Source organism: Python bivittatus, unplaced genomic scaffold (assembly GCF_059951505.1).
Source record: "Python bivittatus isolate LINGU-HERP-01145 unplaced genomic scaffold, Pbiv_v1 ctg000960_np1212, whole genome shotgun sequence".
Taxonomy (NCBI): Eukaryota; Metazoa; Chordata; class Lepidosauria; order Squamata; family Pythonidae; genus Python; species Python bivittatus.
In genome coordinates, this window is record NW_028277124.1 from 9,803,211 (window position 1) to 9,821,165 (window position 17,955).

Below are 17,955 nucleotides of genomic sequence, written 5' to 3' on the forward strand. Positions count from 1 at the left end.
ATGTGAATGATAATTCCCCTAGATTCTCTAACCTGAACAGACTCCTGTAAATACGCATTTTCCTTTGGACACAGCCCAAGATTTAGACAAAGGAAAAAATGCTATCCAGAACTACATACTTAGCACAAATGGACATTTTAAGCTGGTCAAAGTCAAAATGATGGCAGCAAATATGCAGAACTGCTTTTGGACCATTTTGGACCATTAGACCGTGAGGTGATTCCTCAGTTTATCCTCATTCTGGAAGCTGTGGATGGAGGAATACCAAGGAGAACTGGTACAGCACAGATAGTTATTGAAATTCTTCCCCAGAAACACTGGTGGCCCTCTTTGGTGTCAGAGATCAAGACTGGAGACCATGGCAGAACTGCCTGCAACACTGATGCAAATCTACCCTTTATACTAAAACTGACTGAAAACAATTATTACCAGCTTGTGACTCAACAGCCATTGGACAGAGAACAAATGTCAGAATATAACATCACTATCACAGCCACTCACCAAGGTTCTCCCAGACTCACTTCAATGACAGTTATTAACATTCAAATGTCAGATGTCAACGATAACCCTCCAATGTTTGAAAGATCTTTCCATGATTTGCACTTACGAGAAAACAACATTCCAGGTCTGCTCATTGGATCAGTCCATGCTGTGTATGTGGACACAGAACAAAATGCCAAAGTGACCTATTCACTCTTGCCTGGGAAGGTCAGAGATGGTCCTGTATCATCTTATGTTTCCATCAACTCTGAAACTGGGAACCTGTATGCCATTCGATCTATAGATTATGAGGACATTCAAGATTTTCAGGTGATGGTGAGGGCTGTAGACAGGGGCTCTCCTGCACTGAGCTCAGAAACGATAGTCCGAGTTCACATCACAGATGAAAATGACAACGCCCCCTTCATCCTCTGCCCACTTCAGAACAGCACTTCTCCATCAAATGATCTTGTTCCCAGGGGAGCAGAGACAGGCTACCTGGTCACCAAAGTGGTGGCAATGGACAGAGATTCAGGGCAGAATTCTTGGCTTTCCTATCAATTGCTGAAGGCCACCGATCCGAGTCTCTTCACTGTAGGGGCTCAGAATGGGGAAGTCAAAATCATGAGGCCAGTGAACAACCAAGATAGTTTCAAACACACACTTACTGTGGTAGTTAGAGATAATGGTCATCCTCCTCCATCTGCCTCTGCCACACTAAGAATTCTTCTAGTGGACAGCTTCTCTGATCCTTATATAAAAATCATGGATAATCCTAAGGGTGAAGTCCCGCAGGAGGGAGATCACACCCTAACAATGTATTTAATTATCTGCTTGGTCACCATCTCATCCATTTTTCTGCTTTCTGTCATGGTGTTTATTGCAACCAAGTTTCAAAAGTGAAGGAAGTTCATAGGAAATTCTAACTCTGCATCTAATTTCCCTGTGGGTCCAAATTTGCAAGAGAACGGTGTGGATCCTAATGCTGGGACACCTTCCCAAGCGTACAGCTATGAGGTGTGCTTAGCTGATGGGTCTCTGAGCAGTGAGTTCAAGTCCTTAGGCCTCTCTTTCCTGTTTTTACTATGGAGCAGCCAAAAACACTGCTGAACCACAGATTAGAAATGATTTCCGTGATCTTCCTAATCAGTTTGAGGAAAGAGAGCATATATCACAGGTGAGAATAATTTATTAATTTAATTAAGTTATAAATCTATATAGTTTGAATTAATCAAAAATAGTGAAATATGTATATTGAGGTACCTCACTATAATTTTCCATTGAGTCAGTTCAGGTATCCAGGTATTCATGCTATCGTATTAATATACATTTTTTAAAATGTATAGTTCAGTTGGTGGGAGACGCTGGGATGATTGCTGGCCAGTTCATGAACTATAATACTACTATCTACTTAGTTTTTGTCTTGGTAATATCTGCCAGTTCCTCACATTGCATCCAAACATGAGCAGCCCCTAAATCTGAAAAAAATCTTCCATTCCCCTGAGAGAAAATAGGTCATAAAATTTTTGGAATTTGGTAGATGGCTGAATGAATGTCTGAGGAAATTTCAACAAGTGGGAAGAAGAAATGAAGTGAAACAAAGATTGTTTAAATGAGTGATCAATATATGGATTATAAATATGGTGGCTTTTGCAATATGTCCCACATTCAATGCTCATCTGAGGAGCACAAGCAATTAAATGCTTAAATGCTTGTTAGGATCTACACGGTGAAGACATGCAGGGGATGAAAAAAGGAGGAACGTTACAATAAAGAACATCCTCTAAAATAATTAAAACTGTGTTAGGAAATGACCAAATGTTTGAATAATGCAGAGAATGTAAGAGAAAGAAATGCACTTTTCCAGCATGAAAAGATTGGGGGACAAGACAGCCACATACTGAGGTAGTTCCTGGATATTACAAATCTTCTCTGGGTCCCCAATAAATGTAATGTAAGCAACTAATTCTGAAAGGGTGGTAATGCAAGGAATTCCAAAGTTCTCCATGAAAAAACTAGACTAGATCAATAACACATAAAAAGGATTGTGCAGGTTCTCTCTCTCTTTTTCTCATTATTAACCTAATTAGGAAAATAACTTTCTTATACCTGGATACTTTTCATAGTGGAAGGATAATTATGACTTAATCTTGTCTGCCTCATTCTTTGACCAAACCATGAATATATGTTTTCCTGTGCTTGAACCACATGGTGGCGGTATTAACAAAGAAATTTAGTTCTGTTCTGAAGACAAGAAGGACAAGAAAGCTATTAACAAAATTGAACAAGAAAAGAATTCAATCCTTTTGCAGTGAAACATACAGATTATAAGATGGCGAAACAGTGAATAAGGAAGAATTAAAAATGATTTGCAAAATTAAATGATAAAGGAAGGAAGTCAGAGAAACTGAATTTTGGGCACAATTTGATCTTACCAGGAAGAGACTGAAATCATGGAAAATTGCTTTTGGAAAAGACAAGGTCTGTATTTCCTTCTCTTTTTCTCATTCTTTAGAGTAATGTGTACCTCAATCCACTTTTCTGTCCCTGAAGAAAAGAAAAAGGGTTTTCTGGTGGCTAATGTGCTTAAGGATTTGAAGCTGAAAACAGGGGAGCTCTCAACACGCAAAGCACATTTAGTTTCTGATGGCACTCAGGAATATTTTCACCTTGATATTCATACTGGGAATCTGTTGATTAATGATAAACTAGACAGAGAAGCTTTATGTGGCCAGAATGACCCTTGTTTACTTCTATCTCAAATTGTGTTGGAAAACCCCTTAGACATCTTTAATATTGAAATCAAAATAGAAGATGTGAATGACAATGCCCCCACGTTTTGTAAAAAGGAAGTGGTGGTGGACATCCCTGAGAACGTTCCTGAAAGTACAACATTTCCCTTGGAATCAGCTCACGATGAGGACCTGGAAGAAAATAGCATCCAAAACTATACCCTCAGTCCCAATGACCATTTTAGGCTTGATGTGCAAAGGAACAAAGATGGAAGCCACTATGTAGATCTTGTTCTGGAGAAATCACTAGATAGGGAGATGATGCCACACCTTGAATTGATTCTAACTGCTATTGATGGAGGAGTGCCCAAGAAAACAGGCACAGTTCAAATTAATATTAATGTTCTGGATAATAATGATAACTTTCCTCTGTTTAGTAAGTCTGAATATAAGGTAAGAATAAAGGAAAACATTCCTAAGGGCACTCTGGTGATTAAGGTGGAAGCCTCAGATCTTGATTTTGGTTCAAATGCACAGATCCTCTATTCATTCCATCGGGTCCCAGAAAGAATAAGTAATTTGTTCTTTTTAAATGAAAGGACTGGAGAAATCACTGTTTGCGGACAGATGGATTATGAAAAAGAAAAGAGTTACAGCATAAACATCAAAGCAACAGATGGAGGGGGCCTTTCAGGTCACTGCAAAATACTGATAGAGATTGAAGACGTGAATGACAACGCCCCAGAAGTGTCCCTCATATCTCTGACCAGCATCTTAAAGGAGGATTCTCCCCCAGACACAATGGTGGCCCTCTTCAGTGTAAGAGATCAAGACTCTGGAGACAACAGCAGAACAGTCTGCTCCGTGGAGATGAACCTCCCTTTTGTGTTGAAAGCCACCACAAATAACTTTTATCAGCTTGTGCTGCAAAGTCCCCTAGACAGAGAGACCCTCGCTGAGTACAACATCACCATCACAGCCATTGACTGGGGCTCTCCTAGGCTCACTTCAACAAGACTGATTAATGTTCAGATCTCCGACGTCAATGACAACCCTCCGCTTTTTGAAAAGTCTTTATATGACATGCAGATCCGTGAGAATAATATTCCAGGCTTGCTGATCGGCTCCGTCCACGCTGTGGATCTGGACACAAAGCTGAATGCTAAAGTGACTTACTCACTTTTGCCTGGGAAGGGTGGTGATGGCCTTGTGCCCTCTTCCATCTCAGTCAATTCTGAAACTGGAAATGTGCATGCCCTCCGATCCCTGGACTATGAGCAGATAAGAGAGTTCAGAGTTACTGTGAGGGCAACCGATGGTGGTTCTCCTTCCTTGAGCTCAGAGGTGGTTGTCCGAATCGTCATCATAGATGAAAATGACAACGCTCCCTTCTTCCTGTATCCCCTCCAGAACAGCACATCCCCATGTAATGAGCTGGTTCCCAAGTCGGCAGAGGCCGGCTATCTGGTCACCAAGGTGGTTGCAGTGGATGGAGATTCTGGTCAAAACTCTTGGCTTTCCTATGAATTGCTGAAGGCCACGGACCCTGGACTTTTCAGCATAGGAGCGCAGAATGGAAAAGTGAAAACCAGGAGAGCCCTGAATGAGCGAGACGCAAACAAACAGAGGCTCGTGGTACTAGTCAGAGACAACGGTCTTCCTCCTCAGACCAGCACGGCATTGCTTAATGTTCTTCTTGTGGATGGCTTTTCGGATCCCTTCCTGAGGAGGGTGGATGTCAGTGTGCAAGAACCAGAAGATGATAAAACGTTGACCAAGTATTTGGTGATCTGCTTGGCTGCAGTCTCCTCTGTGTTCCTGGTGTGTATTGTTGTGTTTATTGTGATCCAAGTCCTCAAGAAGGATCCCCAAAGGAATTTTACTGCTGCGCCTCCTCACTTCCCAGATGCCAATGTTGATACCCCAGAGAACTGTGCTGATTCACAGAATGGGTCACTTTCCAGGACTTACCGTTATGATGTTTGTTTGACTGGTGGATCCTTAAGTAGTGAGTTCCGATTTCTCAGGCCCCTCATTCCTGTGTTTTCGGTGGGAGATGTTCATGTCCCTGGGAACTGTAGGACTTCTTCTGGCGCCCAAGATAAACCTGAGCAGTTTGTAGATATTGCAGCAACGAAACAGGTGAGAAAACAGTTTTATTGATGCAGCTTGTCTACATTCCTTGTTTTTGCTAAATTGTAAAAAGTCCATTTTTAAAAATGTTTTAGCTGCTGCTTTCACTTTCACATATTTTTATTCTATTTATCTTCTTTCCACTATGATTCCATCATCTTCTCCTCTTCTGTTTTTCCTCATGTTAATTTATTTATTGTCATTATTTAAAAATGCAAGTATTAGCTAAAAATACAGACTGTTAGAGATAGCGGGCTGAGCACAGATTTGCCAAACGCTAAATTTATAACACTTTTATATGTACATAAAAATATACAAATTGTATGTATAATATATATGCTATGTACATAAGCCTATATCTAGAATCAATATGACTTTTCATTTGTTTTTGAATGGTATACATTGCTTACAATAAACACAATAGATATTTGTATGACGGCAAGATCCTACAGGAAAGTTATATGCTCTATGTTTGTGCAAGATAGCTGCAATTTAAAGAGCAAAAAGTAAAAATAAGCTCTGCTTTACTGATAGTTTTATCATAGAGTATATTTTGGTTTTTTATATGATACATAAAGTAAGTATCATGCTGTTTTACTTCTTGTTTTCTAATGCATGTTTTTTATTCCATATATTTGACTACATGCAATAAGTTGATGATATTCATGTGAACTGCCTTATAATAGTGCAAAAAGGATGTAACTAGTATGGCTGTGCATTGCTTATAGGGGCATGATGATTTAGTGAACTCTTCTGAAGCAAAGTGCCAAATCAAAGTAGTATTTCCTTTCCAAGTATTGGATTAGAGCAGACTCTAATCAATATTGACCATAAAAGGGTCTTCTGGACATTAGCTGTATATTGGGTCTATGGTTTAGTTTGCAGCACTGAGACAGATGGGTGGCTTGATTTTAGGACTCAGGGCACTGCTTCAAATTGGATCGACTCACAAGCACTGAAATCAAGGCTATGTTTGGTGGAATGGAGTTGTTTCACGCAGGCCTAGTAACTTAAGAAATGTGCCAACATGGCCAGATTTAACATCTTCAGAAAGGGATAGAGTTGAAGAATAAGCCTCACCATTTTGGTGCCTAGGGAAGTCCATCTGGCTGAATCATATCTAGCCATTATGTATTTATTATCAACTTGATGCTACCTCAATCACAGGAGTTACTCTAGGTGGCCAAATGTTTGCTCAGCCGAAGTACTGTACAGGATTTTAGTGATCTGATCATGGGAAAGTGATATCAGCTGCTGTATTCATTTTGATCTGAGTTGTTTATTGACTCTCTTCTGTTATTTTAATGAAAACACAGGCCTTTCTCACTCCCCCTTCACATGTTTTTATGCTCTCCCACCCACAGCCTGTGCATGGACTCTCCCTCCCACATTCTGCTTCTGCATCCACCAAATGTTTGGCCTCTCCCAAACACTCACCAGTCTCTCTCCCCCAATGCAGGTGGTCTTTGTTTCACTCACCTACTGTACACCGCTGGGCTCCCTCACATTCCAACTGACTGCTTGAATAACTTCTCCTTCCATCCATTATGCTTAACTGGTCTTTCTTTTATTGACAAAGTGCCATGTATGCTTTGCCTCCCCGCTTCCTGTACAGTCTTTTCCCTCCACTTCCTTGCTATTTCACTTACTTATACTCTTCATACATTAGTAAAACTTGCCAATTAACATTGCAGATCTTTTCCTACAAATCTATGAAACAAAGATCCTTCAAAACATGGAGGTTTTTTTTTTTTAACTGTTCTACTAACATGAATACTAAATCAGAACAGAACAGAGGGACCCATCCCAGTGCTGCCCAGTTGCTTCTCATTGCTCTGGGATTTTTCTTTGTCACGTTCTAGAATATAGGTTTGCTTAGTCTTGTACCATCCATTACACCTAATTCTCCTTTTGTTTCTTCCTCAGTCCACATTTAATCCTGATCAGGCTTAAGTTAAATGTGCCAGCAGGTAAACTTTGAAGTTAGCTATATTTGTTTTTAGTAGCATAATCAGGCATTTTAACATCTGATGAAACCTGATACGTACTTAGAAATTTCTCTCATTCTCTCTCTCTCTCTCTCTCTCTCTCTCAAACACACACACTCACACACATAGTTTATGTTTCCAAAGACATTAACCCGTATGCTAGGCAAGCATGTCTTCATATTGCAACCTAATACCCTAAAAGTATTTATCTATGCAAATAAAATTCAATATTGAAAAATTACAAACCTTCCTTTTATAATTTTTGCAGGCCAAAGTTCCTTTGTCTGAAGATCCTGCTGCCAGATCTGGAGGCCCAAGTTGCACTGTAAATCAAGCAATAGGTGCAAACATGAACTCTGGTCAAAGTGACTGGCTTTCCTATCACTAAATGATGAAAACCAACTCAGCCCATCATTCTGTCTTTATCAGAAGATACATGCAAGAATCCTCTAGCCTGAAAAGAATATATAAAAGAACATCAGGCACAAACTTTGGAAACTCTTTAAAACAAGCCAGATTGAAAACAACAAGAATGCCCTTGGCTGTTCCCATTCATTTCAACTGAGTTTGTGTGGAATAATATACAAATGAATTATACGCATACATTTTACCTAATATATAGCTGCTTTGTTATTTCTGCTTTGTAGAATTTTATAATAGGCTACTGCTTTTTTGACCTAGGCTGCATGTTTATTGTTGTGATTCTTCTTTGGTTTATGATTTATGAGATTATGCTGCTCTCCATAAAATATTTTAAGTAGCTATACCAATTCCTTGGACATTTTATTCATTTAACTAATAAATTGTACCTACATAAAAGTTCTGGTAACACAAGTAATCAAGTGTGCTTAGTAAGAAAAAAGAGAACATGGGAGCTTTGCAACAGAATTCTCCCATTGATTTCAGTGGTGTTTTCCCAATGATGGTGCACATCATTTCCTAGGTGGATCTAAGTTTTCAATTACATCATTATCTGAAGTTGTTTGAGAGAGTAACTTTCATAATACCCACACACTATATGTGCATGTCTATATACAGAACGCAATTTCACTAATAAACAATTATTCCTGATTTCCTGCAATCACAATGTACAATGCTAAGAAATATACTGCAAGGTAATCAGTTCTCCTTTGGAAAATGTGGAGTGAACTATGCAGAATTTGAAAAAAGCACTATGCCCTCAGTGTTGTTATGGTCAAGAGGACCAAAGAAGCTCCCCTCAGTCATTGGCTGCCCTTTAAGGTCTGTTTACTTGTGGTGGTCGGAATTATTCCAATGATAACTAAATGAGATTTAACACCAATATTGACAGTACTTTCTATAAAAAAAGGGTAATTCAGTAGTAAATCCATAAAGAAATGCTACCATTAAAGACCTCTTTAAAAAATCTGTATGTTTTATTATGACATGATTTCCTGGTTTTGTGCTTACATGGTTGAATGAAATGTCTGTAGATTTTGTATTTTACTAATAGTATTGTGTTCAAACTATCACAAAAATCACAATTGTAAAAAAAATTAAATCTGTGGATGAAAAAGAGTAGCAAGTAGTATTGTATTGATGTAGCAGATTAGATAGTAAAGGATACAATGCAGACAACTAGAATCAGCAGGAAAATATATTAATGCTTTAAAGGATGTGGAGTACAGTACACCCATTGTGTTTTATGCACTGTTATCTCTATGTAATGGGGAAATAAAAATGCCACATACATATTGTTAGCTGGATTTTAATATTGTATTTGTATGCTTGAAATTAATAAAATCAGTTTGTAAGTTCTTTAAATGGAATTAATTGGTGAAATCAAACCCCAACATTGAAACTATCATCATCGTTATCATCATCTTCATCATGGTGTCAGTAGTATAAACTCATAGCATGGAGAGGAACAAAATAGCTTTCTTCCACTATTGCTCCCCACCAATCAGCATTCAGAACATGGTACCTGTGATTCACTGATTTTGTGATTCAGTGTGTATTCTCAAGCAGGAACACACAGAGCTTATCAAGGATTGCAGACTTCTATCCATTTATCTTTATTTTATCCTTTCAGGTTTTTTGATGTTCCTTTGATGTTCCATTAGTAGAAGGATTGTATTTCTTCCTGCTTCCTTCTCAGGCTCTCAGATTAGCAAAATGACACATATCTCTTACAAGGAGAATTTGTTAATCCCCTCCCTAAACTCTCTGCTATCCAACTCACGGGTAAAGTCCTATTTGTTGTCTCAGTTGCCCCCCTTCTTGGTACGTGGCAGCCCTCATACCTAAAATATGCAACATACAATATACCCCCCTCCAAAAAAAGAAGATTAAAAAAAATCAAAATTAATGTTTTTTTTTATTTTGCAATAAAGAAGTAGCTTTCAGTTACTATAAAATGACATTTCTTTGGTGGCAAAAGAAAAAAGAACATAGGAAAGTGGCAGTGCACAGCAACACTGTCTATACCAGAGGTTTAGGTTTCTCAGCCTTTCTAGCAAAAGGAAGTTCCCTGCAATGATATCAGATACTAGCAATTTCCAGAGTTCGAACAACTAATACTTAGACATGAGGGCAAAAAGCAGACCACTTGTGCTCCCTGGAAAGGTCAAACACTTAAAGGGGATGATGTGATGGCAAGCTCACTGATATGTATAAATGGACATGTTTTTCCTGTGCTTCTGTGTGTCTTTATAAACCAAGAAAATGAGGGCATATATTTCCTATGGTCCATGGATAGGAAAAGATAGTCTCCCTTAACTCAAACTAGTTCCAGGTGACTACCTAGAATTGTCCATGTTGTTTTCTTGGCAATAATATGAAAGTGGTTTTTCATTGAGCTGCTGATAATGATAGACCAGGTCTCTTTGCCCAGGTTAATGAAAATAACAGTGCTTCTCTCATTCATGGAAGAGTACCACTCTACCCAATGGTAGAGTGCCTGCAGCAACAAACCACCTGTGTCACTATACCGCCCACGGTAGATGCAAACTCAGACTGGAATTCTTGGGCTTTCCTATAAGCTCTGGGAAAGAAACAGATCGGAGCATGAAGAAGAACAGTACCATCCGAAAGTGACTCTGCTGGTTAATGGACCCCCACCCCCCAGTTCAGGTATAATTCTAAATCCAATATCAGAAGATGACTTCTGATGTTTGCATACACTTTTAACCATATTAAATGAGACAAAAATAATCCTCTCTTTGATGTCCATTTCCTCTTTTTACATCAATGAATTTACAGCAATTAAATTATGCAGGAGAAAGAAGACACGTACTTGCTCCTGACAGAATAAGGTAGTAAATGAAAAGAATCTAGAATGCTGTGAAGTTTAATTCACATCTAAATAAGATACTGAAAAGAAGTTAGCAAAGCTTGTTTTTCCCACTCCCGCTACAGTGTATAATGACAGGATCTCTCTGTAATCTCCCTTTTTGTATGAAATCTATCTCTATATCTATCTATCATCTATCTATCTATCAATCATCTATCTATCTACATATATACATACCATCACACTTTTCTTTTCCAGGGTAGGTAATGTTAACCACAGTGCAGAAAAGGAGGAAGGAAAAAATAATAAGCCAAGAAATTAAAGGCATGATATAAGAAAGAGAAAAGGAAGTATAGCTGAACTAGTTAACCTCATTCACTATGCCTCTTTATCCTTGCAGATCATCCTTTCTCCATGTCCATACACCATTTTATACATTCCCTTTTGTTCTTTAAACTTCTCACTGCCCTCTTTTTCAGGACCTCATCATCTCCATCCAGCTATGACTTTCTCAGCCTTTCCCTTCTCAACCCATTCACTCCTCCTTCATATATTTGTTTTGCAATTTGATTCTCATTTGTTCTCTTGATACGATCAAATCACCTCAACATACATTACTCACTTGGGTACTCAGTTCACATTCATTCATCACACATACATTCTTGACTTCATTGCTTGTTTTGCACACACACCCCTTTCATACCCCATTCCCACTGCATTCAACATTCAAAATGTGTTTCTCCTGACACATCCAACACACTGATTTCCATATAACAAAGTGAGCAAAAACAAGTTTTTACACACAACCATTTTCTTCTTTTGACATTCATTTCTCACAACAGAGAACATACACTACCCACAACCTTTTTACATATATGAATGTCTTAAAATGTCTTCCTGCATTTTCCCACCTGTAGATTTTAAATTTATATCCTTTATTTTGATGTCTGTATATATGAATAGAATTATGTTTACATCACTATTTGAAATGAATGATCCTTTTCTAAGGAGTTATTTGCCAAGTGGTCACCAATCCCATTCATTCTTGAGTCTCCAAAGGGCCCAATCATTCCCATTCAACCATTCATGCCAGTCTTTCCCCTGGATTGTACTCATTCAGAATATCTTCCCACAACTCATCTCTGTTTCTTCCATTATTATCATACACTGGAGCACATCAACCTATTGTATTCCCACAACAACTTGTATGACCCCAATCCACACTTCATCACATACATTTTAGCCCTCTCATTCATACTTAAATAACTTCCCTGTATTCATCTTCATTCACTTCCCTGTATTCATCAACTCCATTCCACAACATCAGGCTACCTTCATTCAAACCTATTATATCTTCCCTTTTCTCTTTGTTTCAGAGACACACAGCATACATAGAGTTTTTTCTTTCATTTCATACATCACTTCATGTTTTTTATTATTTACTCAGCTTACATTCCGAGTGTCAGTTTTCAATATGCCCTGGTCACCCCACCATGGCTTTCATCAATCAACAATTTAGTATACTTTTTTTTAGTAAGATAGAAAAGGTGCAGACTAGATAACCAGCTGTAGCTGTGCCACATGCAACTTTCCCTGTGAATGTTAAGGGTACCACTGGTCAGTTTTGGCACATTTTGGTCAGTGTGCCCTGATCAAGCATAACCAAACCCAGTTTTACCCCAAGAATGTGCACATTTATTTATTTAAAAGACTTATATAGCCATCCATATTGTGAACCACAACTCTGGGCAGTTCACAAAACAATACAAACAAAAAAACAGACAACTGAAATAAAATTCCTGGCTTCCTGGGCCAACACTCTCCCACACTGGCACTTCACCTCCTCCTCCTCCAACACCTGTGGGGAAAGCCAGCTCTTCAAGTCCTTCTGGAAGCCCAGGAGGGTAGGGGCACATTGTTCTATGTAACTTAGGATGCCTAATTTAAAGACCATTTTGCAAGCCAACATACTGTTGTCTGCATCCCATGAAGTAAGATACTGAATGTACTGACATATACACAGTGCTTGAATTTTGTGAACTAAATTCATCATGTGAAAGGTTGCAATTTTTATTTTGAATCTAATCAAAGGGAAAGCAGTGTGTCTGGATATTAATTTAATGAGACATTACTGATTTGTAATCAGCAACAACTCTACTTGTTTGTCTTCAACTGCAGCTTATCCTCACATATCTAATCCTTTATATCCTGGAGACCCTCAAAGATCCTTGCAAAATCCAACTCCGAGCTTGTAGGGCAGCTGAGTACCATCAGCTTATTAATAACAATAAACTCAAACCTATGATTGATCCTTCTCAGTGGCTTCATGTAAGCATTGCATAGCATGGGAGAGAAAATGGGAACTTGTCAGGCTTCCCTCAAGCTTCTGAGCAATGGTCACCCAAGACTATCTTCTAATAGCACCCAGAGAGGTAAGAGTTGAACCACAAAGTAATGCCTGCAACTCCCAGCTCCTTCAAGTGTTTCAAAAGTGTACTGTGGTCAATTACATTAAATGTTCCTGAGAAAAATCCAGGATATTTACACAGGTGTACAATCCTTGTTCCTCTCTGGGTACATATTATCCATCAGAGTGGCACAGAGGGCCTTTTATCAGCTATGGAAGATACACAAGATCCATATCTATCAGAGGAGAGAAGCCCATCATCTGGTAGTACCTCAAAGTTGGATGGTTGCAATATGTTCTTTATGAGATAACTCTTGAAAACTGTTCAGAAACTGCAGTTGACTCATAATGCAGCAGTGCAGGTAGAGATTGGCACGTCTCACAGATGCCATGTTAACCCTATGATGAGAAACAGTTGTAGCGGTTGCCAGTGGATTTCCAAGCTCAGTTCAAGACACTTAGTTGAAGTACACAGACTTATCTAGCTGAAGCCCATTAACTGCAGGACCATTTATTCCTATGTATCTCATGCCCTCAGGAGCACCTTTTGCAGATCCATCAATGGATATATTAATTAGGGATCTGCAGCACTTTGGACTTGATCTCCAGAAGATACTTTGGCATAGACAGGGAATGCAAACATAGCATCTGTCTCAACACCTAAAAGTACACAGATATGAGAAGATTGTGTCATAGCTATGGAGGACAGTCACGCAATCCCAGGAAAAGATGCAGTTGCTTTTAAAGTATAGCAGGCAGGTGCTATGCTATGATTATGCTCCCACATAAATAATACTGATAGTGCTTATTCACATGAGGGGATCAGTATTTGTTTTCTGCTCTAAGAACTGTATCTCTAGAATGAAAATTAGCAAACCAGTAGTGGACACATGAAGATGAACAATGGTGATGCTGAACATTATATTTGATAAGCTTTCCATCTGCAGTATGAAATTGAGCCTCTTTTCTTCACTCACAATGTCTCAGGCATGTTTCTTTTATGAAAAGCTTGAACAGCAAACTGAAATCTAACGCACCACAGTCATGTCACACAAGAAATTATAGCAATGAGACAGCAGAAAGAGCAGCCTAATTAGGAGGTCAAAAGAGTAAAAGCAGTACTGCTAATACATACAGTAGGAGCAGACAGGAATGTAATCAAATGGCAAGCCAAGATTCAAATGGCAGCCCAAATGACCATGTTGGGTCAATGAACAAAAAAACAAGAGAGAGTCTGTACAAGCAATCTCTTCTGTGATCAGTAGAAACAACTACCATGGGCCTGCAGGGGGATCGGGGAATGACAAAACATGCATATAATATTGTCACACAAACACCACAACTAACACACTTGCATCGGATATCAGGGCACAAGTACATAATCATGGCAATTGTGTGATGACATCATCACGTGCATGTCATTTTGGTAGTATCGCGGCTTGCTGTTGATGCTATTGCCATGATAAATTCTGTCCTGGGCTGAGTGGCTGTAGAATTATTTCAGGACCAGGGATTGGTGCTGCAGGGTCTGTAGACGTGGAAAGCCTCGGATTTTCTGCAGCTTCCAGACCACAATTTGAGTGAGGAAAAAAACATTTTCAAAATGTCTCTTTACAGATTTACTTTGAGTTCTTCCATGAAGACATTAAAACTGTAAAGCAAATTAGAATACATGACATTATAATATTTCAGTCCTTTGATATATTAAACTGTAATTAAATAAATCTAGCTAGCTTTTCTTGAGAAACTTTTTTTGGAAAAAAAATACGACAATGGGTTAATATGCCATTGCAATGTTTGGTTGAAACTCTGAGTGTCACTGTTTTCTCACAATACTATGAACTACAGTATATATTCCTTCTCTACTCAGACAGCAGTGAATACACAAAGCTCAGATGCACGTTCACCACGTCTGGTTATGCAACCATAATAATTTAGGTATTTTATGGATACTTTGTATTACTCATCTCCAAATAACACAATACATTTGGCAGTGCAACAATCTGGTAAGGTCTGCAGAAAAATGGCTGGAATGAGAAGGCATCAAAAGAAAATTCTGATTTGTTTTGTGCTGATCAGTACCCGGAAGAGAATTTCTGCACAAATTCAGTATTTAATTCCTGAAGAACTGGAGACTTTTTTGTTGGAAATATTGCAAAGGATTTTGGACAGGAAATAAATGAGCTATCAAGTGGCGAAGCCAGGATAATTTCCAGAGGTATGAAGCAATATTTTGTACTTGATTTGAGAAATGGCCATTTGTTTGTTAAAAAGTAATTGACAGAGAACAGATATGCTATCAGATGGATAAAAGTATATTAAAATTCAAGATTCTTATCAAGAATAAGATGATTTTTTAATAATTAAAATGAAATAGCAGATATTAATGATAACCCTCCTAGTTTCTCTGCTGAAAAACTGGAATTAAAAATTGCTGAAAATGCAGATCTCAGGGCACAGTTTCTCTTAGAAGAAGCTCAGGGTCCAGATCTGGGGACTGATTCTCTCCAGAGTTATCAATTGAGAGTGAACAGTTTTCTCTGGACGTACATACTGGAGCCAAATATGCAAAAAAAACCTTGTCCTTGAAAAGTTACTAGATTGAGAAGAACAGAAAATACATAAATTTTCTGATTCTAATTGTTGCTGATAAAGGAAAATCAATCCGGTTTGGTATTATGCACACCCATATTGTTTCAGATGTGAATTTAATTATATCTCCAAATTTTAACAAGATTCTGTATCAAGTTGTTGTTGTTGAAAATATCCTAAGAGGATCTGAATTGCTAACACTGAATGCAACTGTCCCTGATAAAGAAATAAAGTTAGAGGTAATCTAATCATTAAGAAACATTTCAGACAGAGCTTCCTAAATATTCTACTTAGAATTTGCCTTCTACAGGGCAAACAATAGTAATTGGCAACACGGACTTTGAAGAATCTAAATTATAGGAAATGGAAGTGCAAGGACAAGATGAGGCCAGACTGCCTACTCAGGCCAAAGGAATAATAATCATGGATACAAATGACAATGCACCAAAGATCACAATAATAACACTTTTCAACAAGATTGCAGAAGACTCTCCACCAGGAAGTATAACAGGTGTTATTGATATTCATAACAATAACAGTGGGAATGGAGACATCACATGTTTCATATCAGCAAGGCTTCCATTTCTACTGAAGAAATAATTTGATAGTTATTACAACTTGGAAATTGTAAATGTACTTGATAGGGAGAAGTTATCAGCATACAATATCACAATTCTAGCAAGTGACAAAGGGATTCCTCCTTCACAGCAACTGCATACTTCCCATTAGAAATATTAGATGAAAATGATAATCCACCCACTTTTAAAACTGCATTTTTCAAGGCTTGAATTGAAGAAAATATTAATGCAGTTTATTTCATTATGAATGAAAGGCATCTGATCCTAAATGTAGGGAAAGTGACACAATAATTAATTCTATAATTGAAAGAGAGACTAAAGAACCCAATTCTATGAAAGCTTACTCAAAAGTAAACTGAAATTAATGGAACTTATTCCAAGATAACTATACCAAAGATTGACATCAGAAAATCTTTCCTTCCCACCTCTCCATTAATTCTGAGACAGGGACTGTCTATGCCCTAAGCTCCTTGGATTATGAGGAGATTTGGGAGATTCAGTTCCAGGTCAAGGCTCAGGATGGAGGATCCCCACCACTCAGCTCTAATGTCTCGGTGACTCTCTTCATCTTGGACCAGAATGACAATGTGCCAGAGATCCTGTACCTATCCCCTCCTGCTGATGGCTCAACTGGGATAGAGCTGGCCCCTCGCTCCTCTGAGCCAGGATACCTGGTCACTAAAGTAGTGGCAGTAGATGCAGATTCTGGCCAGAACGCCTGGCTCTCCTATCAGCTGCTCAGAGCAACAGAACTGGGGCTCTTCACCCTGGGACTCCACACTGGAGAATTTAATGGAGGACAACGGCCAACCGCCTTTCTCTGCCTCAGTCACTCTTACCATTGTTCTGGCTGACAGCAACCCTGAAATTCTCTCAACATTTCAGTTCCTCCAGACCTACAATCTGACCTCACATTTTATATATATATATATATATATATATATAGAGAGAGAGAGAGAGAGAGAGAGAGAGAGAGAGAGAGAGAGAGAGAGAGTTGTTTCAGTGTCCAGTTTGATTTTTACTATTCTTCTTTCATTATTAGCTCTTTGATTCTGCATATTTTAATCAAGATCCAGTGTCACAAATTATGAGGTTTAATGGATTCCAAACATTTCTTCACACTTACAGCCATGAAGATTCACTAACTACCAGTTCCCAAAACAATAAAACAATAAAATTATTTTTCTCGTTGGAAATTGTACAGATGCATCCTCACTTTAACATCCTGTATTAACTCTGGAAGATAAACGTTTTGATAGATAGATGTACTCTGAGCAGGTGAGTTCATTTTCTAAGATGTATGAAGTCTTAAGTGAAGAAAGAAGTTGAATTTGACTAGGCCTATAAAGTCAATCAGGACCCAGTGTGATTCCAACTTATTGTTGCTTCATACAAAGGATCAACCATATATTTTCAATAATATGCCACCGAGCAGCTACTACTATGGCAGTGGTTTCTCCATATTTTAATTCTTAATTCTGTTCAACTATTCTATGTAGGATGGGAGTCATTTCTATCAATAATGGACAAGAAGAAAATATAAAAGAATAAGATTAAGAGATCATTTTATAGCATTATTTCAGGGTTGCTCTTTGCTCTTGATAAGCAGCCATTTTTGTATTATGGTTGGCATTGTCAGATACCTACCCGAAGCCTATGTGAGTGGTCTTCCGTCAGCCCCTCAAGTCTCCTCTTCAGCTCTTCCTTGATATTTCAGGTTCATTTGCTCCCTTGAAACCTGAGAGGAAACAGGAGGAAGAGCAGCTGACCTAGTATCAGGATCTTTCTGAAT

The 17,955-nt window shown here is 38.4% G+C and overlaps 1 protein-coding gene and 1 pseudogene across 1 annotated transcript in view; both read left to right on the forward strand.

Annotated features, from left to right (window-relative positions):
• LOC112543392 (uncharacterized) overlaps positions 1-9,111 on the forward strand; it is a 39,792-nt gene extending 30,681 nt beyond the window's left edge. Inside the window, exon 4 of the mRNA XM_088131359.1 lies at positions 7,602-9,111. Coding sequence (XP_087987485.1) covers positions 7,602-7,721 — 120 coding nt within the window. The 3' untranslated portion in view covers positions 7,722-9,111. The remainder of the gene's footprint in view (positions 1-7,601) is intronic.
• A 5,905-nt stretch (positions 9,112-15,016) lies between these two features.
• Positions 15,017-17,254, forward strand: LOC148213627 (protocadherin gamma-A11 pseudogene; annotated as a pseudogene).
• The last annotated feature ends 701 nt before the right edge of the window (positions 17,255-17,955 follow it).